This window comes from Eptatretus burgeri, chromosome 4 (genome assembly GCF_056783735.1).
Source record: "Eptatretus burgeri isolate ZD-2024b chromosome 4, Ebu_testis_v1, whole genome shotgun sequence".
NCBI lineage: Eukaryota > Metazoa > Chordata > Myxini > Myxiniformes > Myxinidae > Eptatretus > Eptatretus burgeri.
This window is the reverse complement of record NC_140964.1, coordinates 49,264,419-49,272,254: the sequence shown is the minus strand read 5'-3', so window position 1 is coordinate 49,272,254 and position 7,836 is coordinate 49,264,419. Positions and strand designations below refer to the sequence as shown.

Below are 7,836 nucleotides of genomic sequence, written 5' to 3'. Positions count from 1 at the left end.
AGTTCAAAAATGTGTTGGCCCCAACATGTTCTACTGGATCAGGCATTGCATGGCAGAGGTCTGTGCTCAACTGAGTGCCATTCTAGTTTTGTCTGTGATCTATTGTCTTTGAAAGCAAGGAAGCAGCACATATCATTTTAAGGTCTTGCGTATGACTCAGCCAGGGTTCAAACTATTGACCTACTAGACTCAGAGTAGACACTCCAACCATTACACTCCTGTGTCTGCTCAATTCTGTGATCATGTCTTGCATCACTGCATCAGTATGTCATTCTTCCTTAATTTTGTGTTTAACGTAATCTATAGAGAGAAAGATCATGTGTGTGCTAAGTTATAAATGAAATTGAAATGTTTGTGTATTTGTTAATCAATTTCACGATGGTACGTTAACACAAAAATAACACGAGTATTGATTTGAGCCAGAAAGCCGGTGGTGCTTTATCAACTTGGCCGATGAGGTTGGCCTCACAAGTGACGGTAATCGAGGGTAAAGTGCGCGGTGGGTGTCTTCGTACTCGAGGCCGTGGAGAGTTGGGCGGTCCCTGTGCAGGTGCATCCTTGCCCACACATCGAAGAGCGAAATTTCTCTGCGTTGCTTGAATAGAAGTGCAAAGAGCGTCTTTTTCTGACTCAATCATAATCGGCAGGTATGTTATACTGTACTGTACCTCTTGCTTCTAAGTTCGAGAAAGTGTGGGTGGGGTGGTGATGCTTGTTATGGTCTCCGCATGATTTGTACTTCATGTCCCATAGTTTGTGGATTGGTACTCTGTTTACCATATTCTGTGCATCTGTGCTTTGTATCATTCTGTCTTGTGCTTGTTTGTCTGTGGTCCACATATCCTTGGTGGTGCAAGTGTTCCATACGAGGACCGTTCAAAAACTGCTCATAACGAGATTACTTGCAACAATCGAAGAAATGCGAGCCTTTTAATTTTTCAGTGTGTGTGTGTGTGTGTGTGTGTGTGTGTGTGTGTGTGTGTGTGTGTGTGTCTCTGTATGTATGTATATATATATATATATATATATATATATATATATATATATATATATATATATATATATATGTATATATATATATGTCGTATATACCTTCAATATCGTGTCTTATTGGGGGGCTTGGACCGTTTTGAGTATCGTTCTGTTGAGAACATTTTGAATGCCACACGTAGTTTGTGTACTCCTGATTCTTGTATATCTGATACTTTGTGCTCGATGATGATCATTCCAATGAGTAGTAATCAAAGGGTAGTTTAAATTTGTCATGGAATTTTAATATAATCGGCAGAGTAAAGAATTGCATGTAGATGAGTAATTTTTGAGATATAATTTGCAGATATAATGCCAATACCCATAACCATGTGATCTCCATTTCAATACATTTGCCAAAAGCACAAGATGGAAAATGAAATAATGAAGAGGGCAGAACGGTGAATAATCGTAAATTCTGGACAACATCTGTCCCTGTTCCTCCACCTCTCCCTGGTCCTGTACCTCGTCCTCTTTCAGCGCTTCCAACATATCTCTACAACAAGGATTACACTAAGTGGTTTGTCTTTGCTTTCCCAGCGGTGGTCGGCGCAATAATTTGTAACTTATTCAGGATGCCGGCGAAACCTCACTAACTCCACGTAAGACTATGCGATCTTGAGTGTCCACCAACCTATGCGAGCAGACGTCAACACCTCACGTCAACCTGCAGAGAGCCGCTCATCTTGTGATTCAATGCTTTACTTGTGAAGCATCCAATTTGAGAGTTTACTGTCGAGTTGGGAATCAAACCCAGACTATATACCGCTCCTGCTACATGTGCATCGTCCATTTGTCAACCAGCAAAAACATCAAACCTGATCAAATTACACAGTGCAGTATTGACTCCAAGGTAACATGATTGTCGCCTGTTAATGTTGTAAACAAAAGCCCAGGTCAAATTTAAGGCATCCATAGCAATCGTAATAACAAAGGTAATAATGGTAATCTCATGGTGCTTCCTCCTTTGAAAGCTGCTTGAATTCCTCCTTTGCATTCATCTCGTATTCACCATCACACTCAAAGAAAGCCCTCGCCCTTGTTCATTCCAGTTGGACAAAATGGTTTGTAACTCTTGCCAGGAGTCTTCACACCAAATCCCACCATTTATTAGGAACCTTGGAAGCCCTGTGGGGTAGTTCTGTGTATGCATTAAAAACACAATGTTAAACAGCCTGAGCTTCCAATTGCCATCTCTCTTTCAAGGGTGAGGATAATTTAGACTTCCATTATTATTATTTCGTCCAAAGGAATCGCATTCGTGTTTCAATCTGAGACTTGTGCAGCCAATCTTGTAGTCGGATTATGTAACCATCCCCCAGTTTTTATTCGGGATTATCATTTGCTTTCTTTATTCGTGACATCATGACTTGTGCACTGGCCAATCACTCTCTAATCTTTTCTCCATGGACATTTGTCCTCGGTCACCTTCCGTTATTTCTTTCCCTGATATTTTTCCGTAGGATGTGCGATTGTGCGTTAACTGTTCATACTTTGTCCGCCAGTCTCTTATCTTTGTATGCGTACAGGTGTCGAGGCTCGGGAAAGAGCAGACCAACAAAGGGTGAACATTGGGTTACCAGACTATAGCTCTTGTGCTTCCTTATTTCATTATCTTCGAACTCGTTTATTTTCCTTTAAACTCGATCCACTCATTCCATAGTCGCATCAAAGTCAAAAGCAGCTAGTTGATTCCATCAAAATACGTTTTGAGACGATTGCATTTACAAACATTGAATCTTGAACTCCCTACATTATTCTATATGATCAGACATCTGCTGAGTCGAATCGTCTTAGATTGAATGGTCTCAACATCTGCACTGACCTTTGTTGGGCTGGTCATACATTTCCAAAACTGCCATAGCAATTTTTTTTTTTTTAAACAAACAAGATAACTCAAACAAATGAAAAGGCTGTTAAGTTGATCAACATTTAATTGTAATCTATGGAACCAGATGAGAAATATATTTGTCTCATGTTTTTGCTTCGACTCCATAATTCCATAATTGACTCAAACTTAGCATTTCAATGTTAATGGTGTCATCTTGAATGCCAGAATCCTACCACAACCAGTTGTCTCCATCATCCAATCCCACCTTTCTGTCTCTATTTTAATCATCATCAGTTCCTGACCATTTCAAAGCAATTGGAGACTCTATTTATTACATATGCACAGGAGTAGGTTACTGGAAGGAAATAATAATTGAGAAAAAGGAGTGTGACCAGAAAAGTTATGGAGAATGGGGAAAATAACGAGAATGCACTTGGGAGGAGATGGGAGTAAAGGGAAGGAAGGGAAAGGGTATGCTTGGAGAAGAGAGGCAAGTTTTCCACCATATTTGTGTATGTAATTAATAGATGGTACCTTCTTTCAGGATTAAACTAAATGGGGTTATTATATTTGGGTTGGTGCACCTGCTACTCATAGGTCACCAGGAGAGCATGTTTGACCCAAAGCATTCAGATCTTTCAGTTTCATTTATCTGACTCTAAACTGGGTGAATATAAAAAAAAATCAACAATGTCCTTGCTCCATCCCTTTCCAATAAAAAAGGAAAGATGGGGAAAATTTCAAAAATGCAACTCATCCAGGTTTTCAACTTTTTATTATTTCTAAGCTGCGAGTACATAAGAGTAAGTAAGACCCCTTAGTCATTCAGAATGACCTTCTGGAACAAGGGAAGGGAATGAGTCAACCACAGAGTGTAGACTAGCATCACATGTGGACCCACACCAGCTGAGGAAAACAGAATGCCCCCATCTGGAAGGTCATTATTGAGGCAGCTGTGGTTTTCCTGACAAGCCATATTGCGGCATGACATTTCTCCTGAAACTAACGAGACCTTCTGAAGATTGTATTCCAATTCCATACACTTCAGCAAATCCTTAATACTGTGGCATTTTGCTTTTGACAGGATAACTTTGCCTTTCCACATATCTCACGGTGCTGTGTGGAATTTTGGTAACAATGGGATCACTGTCGACCAGTGGAGGGGTACATGTGATTCCTCTGCGTGGGACCAGATGCATAACATTCACATCTTCATGCAAGTCCATTATTTTCATGGAAGGAAATTATAAAGCGATGACGAATGTAATATCCATCATCTGCTGGTCGTGCACTTGTCTCTTTCATCTTTGTATCTCAGATAGTTCATTTTCCGTTGGACTTTTGTTTTCCTTTAAACTTGGTAACCTTGCATGCCTTTATAATGGGAGTGAAATTCTGTAATACCTTGTTGTCATTGAATCTTCGACATCGCATCCAAAGTATGACCTTGGGTCTTGTTTGAATTCGAAATTTATTTATATTCATCAATAATATGATGAGAAAAACTGCAAACACTACATTGCCTTCAGAAAGTATTCACACCCCTCGACTTTATCACATTTTGTTGTGTTACAGCTTGAATGTAAAATGGGTTAAATTTAATTTTTTTGTTACTGATCTACACAAAATACCCCATAATGACAAAATGAAAACATGTTTTTAGATATTTTTTTACAAATTAATTAAACATAAAAGGCTGAAATGTCCTGCATCAATAAGTATTCAACCCCTTCGCTATGATACACCAAATTGAGCTCAGGTGCATCCAATTTCCTGTGATCATCTTTGAGACGTCTCCACAACTTGAATGGAGTCCACCTGTGGTCAATTAAATTGAATGGACATGATTTAGAAAGAAACACAACTTTCTACATAAGGTCCCACAGTTGACAGTGCATGTCAGAGCAGAAAATCTACCATGAAGTCCAACGAACTGTCCAAAGAACTCTGAGGTAGAATTGTGAGGAGGTAGAGATCTGGGGAAGGGTGTAAAACAATTTCTAGTGTTGAAGGTTCCCAAGAGCACAGTGAGCTCCATCATTAGGAAATGGAAAGAACATGAAACTACCCAGAGCCTTCATATAGCTCGCCGTCCAACCAAACTGAGCAACCGAGCAAGAAGGATTTTGGTCAGAGGTGACCAAGAACCCATTGACCACTCTGACAGAACTATGGAGTTCCTTGACTGAGATGGGAGAACCTCCGGGAAGGACAACAGTCTCTGCAGCACTTCGCAAATCTAGGCTTTATGGGAGAGTGGAGTGGCCAGAAGGAAACCACTCCTGAGAAAAAGGCATGTGACAGCATGCCTGGAGTTTGCAAAAAGGCACATGAAACACTGAGAATGAGTCAAAAGATTCTGTGGTCTGATGAGTCGAAAATTGTACTGCTTGGCCGGAATGCAAAGCACTATGTCTGGCGGAAACTGAGCACAGCTCATCACCCATCTAACACCATCCCTACGGTGAAGCATAGCGGTGGCAGCATCATGCTATGGGGATGCTTTTCAGCAGCAGGAACTGGGAGATTTGTAAGGATAGAGGGAACAATGAATGGAGCCAAATTCAGAGAACAATGAATGCAGCCAAATACAGGCAAATCATTGAGGAGAACCTGCTTCAGAGTGCAAAAGACTGCGGCGAAGATTTACGTTCCAACAGGACAATAACCCCAAGCATACAGCCAAAGCAACACTGGAATGACTTCAGAACAAGAACGTGAAAGTCCTTGAGTGGCCCAGCCAACCCCAGACTTGAAACCCATCTAAAAACATGTTTTCACTTTGTCATTGTGGTGTATTTTGTGTAGATCGGTGACAAAACTTTAAATTTAATCCATTTTTAAATTCAGGCTGTAACAAAATGTAATGTGAAAAAAGTTGAGGGGTGTGAATATTGTTTCTGAAGGCACTACTTCAGATGGAGACAGTGAGTACACAATACTAACATAAACAAGTGCCATTGTGTCATAATGGAAGTGATTCCAATTTGATGTGGAATTTTGTTTACAAAAGGCAGAGCAATGTTGGTTGATTCACAAAAAGATATTTACATGATCAAGGCTTGTACAAGGTAAAAAGGGGTGGAGGGTACGAAGTGACAGTGGGGCACCAGTAAGCAAGGGAATGAATGGACGGGAAAAGAGGTGAGAGAGGAGGGGTGGAAGCACTTGAACCTGTACAGAATAACGTTAGGTTTGAAAGGGTTAATTCCTGAGTTGGGTCGCATAGTTCGCCTTATAGAATAGCTGTAACCCTGTTATGAGAATACGAGTGGGGAGTTCAAATCCCATTACCAAGTATAATAACTACTACTGTGGAGGTGATAGACTCAACAATTCTGTATGCATGTGTGCATGTTTTCTTCATATTTGTACACTACCGGGGCCCAATCACATTTCCTGTGTGCATAATAGTATTTATTTATGTAACACTATCTATGATTGTTATCATGAACATGTATCTGTTTCAGAATTGGAAGTTTTCATGGAAATGGATAGTTCTAATCAGCTCAACTGCTCCAATGGCACCAACAGCACATGTGAAAGACCAAAGGACCATTTTGGTTCGTTCTATTCAGTATATCCGGTGAGAATGCATTTATTAAAGTATTCTTGAGAATCAAAGTTTGATTCATTCTTCCATATGAGTGGTTAATACGCTATTATGCTAAATATATTTATATATATATATATATATATATATATATATATATATATATATATATATATGTATATATATATATATATATATATATGTGTATATATATATATATATATATATATATATATATATATATATGTGTATATATATATATATATATATATACTGTATGAACTAGCGGGGTATGCTTACAGATGGTAAGCAATAATGAACCGTGCTTCCCCATTGTCTGGTCACTCACCTGCATTTATTTTTTTCATTTATTTGTTTTTATTTATTTATATTTTCATTTACGGGTGCTTTTCGATGGTTCTGTGATTTCTCCCGGTATGTAGATTTTTATGTCCGTTGGCACGTGAAATTTCAGCTTTCTGCGTCACCCGGAAGGTACCGATATTAATGTGAATCAGTGAGTGGTTGAATGAGCTTTCTATATATGATAACACATTTATCTTTGCTGTCATTTATTCTTTGATTTATTTTCTGTTTCTTCTTTTGGAGGGGAAATCATGGTGGGGAAGAGGGGGGCAAGAGTGGGGGGGGGATAATTATAATGGAAAAAATATTGATGAATGGGATTGAGGGGACAATAGGAATTACTAAAAGTTTGTAATGCAATCTATATATATTAGTAAAACTCTCATCTTGTGTGTATGTATGTTCCCGAAATAAAGCCAAAACGGTACATGATAGCGCAAATTTTTTAGGGCCACCTTACTCACCATTCTCCTGCAGTGTGCAGTATCAAGTTTCTTTAAAATCGGGCAACTAAAAAATTTTTTTAAAAAATAAATTCCTGATTCAGTCAAGTACTCTTCGGGAAAATTTGATCAATGCAAACAACCTCAGCGGTATAGTTCGCTGGAGCTATCTTTTTTTTCTTGAAATGATTTTTTCATCAACCGCTGTCACAATGGGAACCCAACAGGTTCACGGGTCGTCTACTTACAGTTAAATTCCTGAGGCTTAATAAGCTGGAAAAACTTGAAAGGAAACAAGAACCAGCACAATGATACCCATCATAAACAGATAAACCTTGACATGGAGTAGAGAGATACAAAATGTACAGTTCTTGATCACAACACACAGACAGACACAGGATTAAGAGACTACACAAACTATAAAACACAAAACCAATTCGATCTTTGACATGACGCACATTCAAGGTAAAAACAAAACAAAAACAAATCAACACATGGTTAAACTGGAATGCCACTCGTTAGAATGCCACTAAACTGGAATGCCACCAAACCACAACCTCCCCAGACATCATGCTCACTTCACCCAAACTGGCCATAGTTTCTACCTGGAACAC

The 7,836-nt window shown here is 39.1% G+C and overlaps 1 protein-coding gene across 1 annotated transcript in view; it reads left to right on the top strand.

Annotated features, from left to right (window-relative positions):
* The first annotated feature begins 442 nt into the window (after nucleotides 1-442).
* NPSR1 (neuropeptide S receptor 1) overlaps nucleotides 443-7,836 on the top strand; it is an 82,481-nt gene continuing 75,087 nt past the window's right edge. The window contains exons 1-2 of the mRNA XM_085876534.1: nucleotides 443-647; nucleotides 6,331-6,446. Of these exons, the coding sequence (XP_085732660.1) occupies nucleotides 6,345-6,446 (102 nt within the window). The 5' untranslated portion in view covers nucleotides 443-647; nucleotides 6,331-6,344. The remainder of the gene's footprint in view (nucleotides 648-6,330; nucleotides 6,447-7,836) is intronic.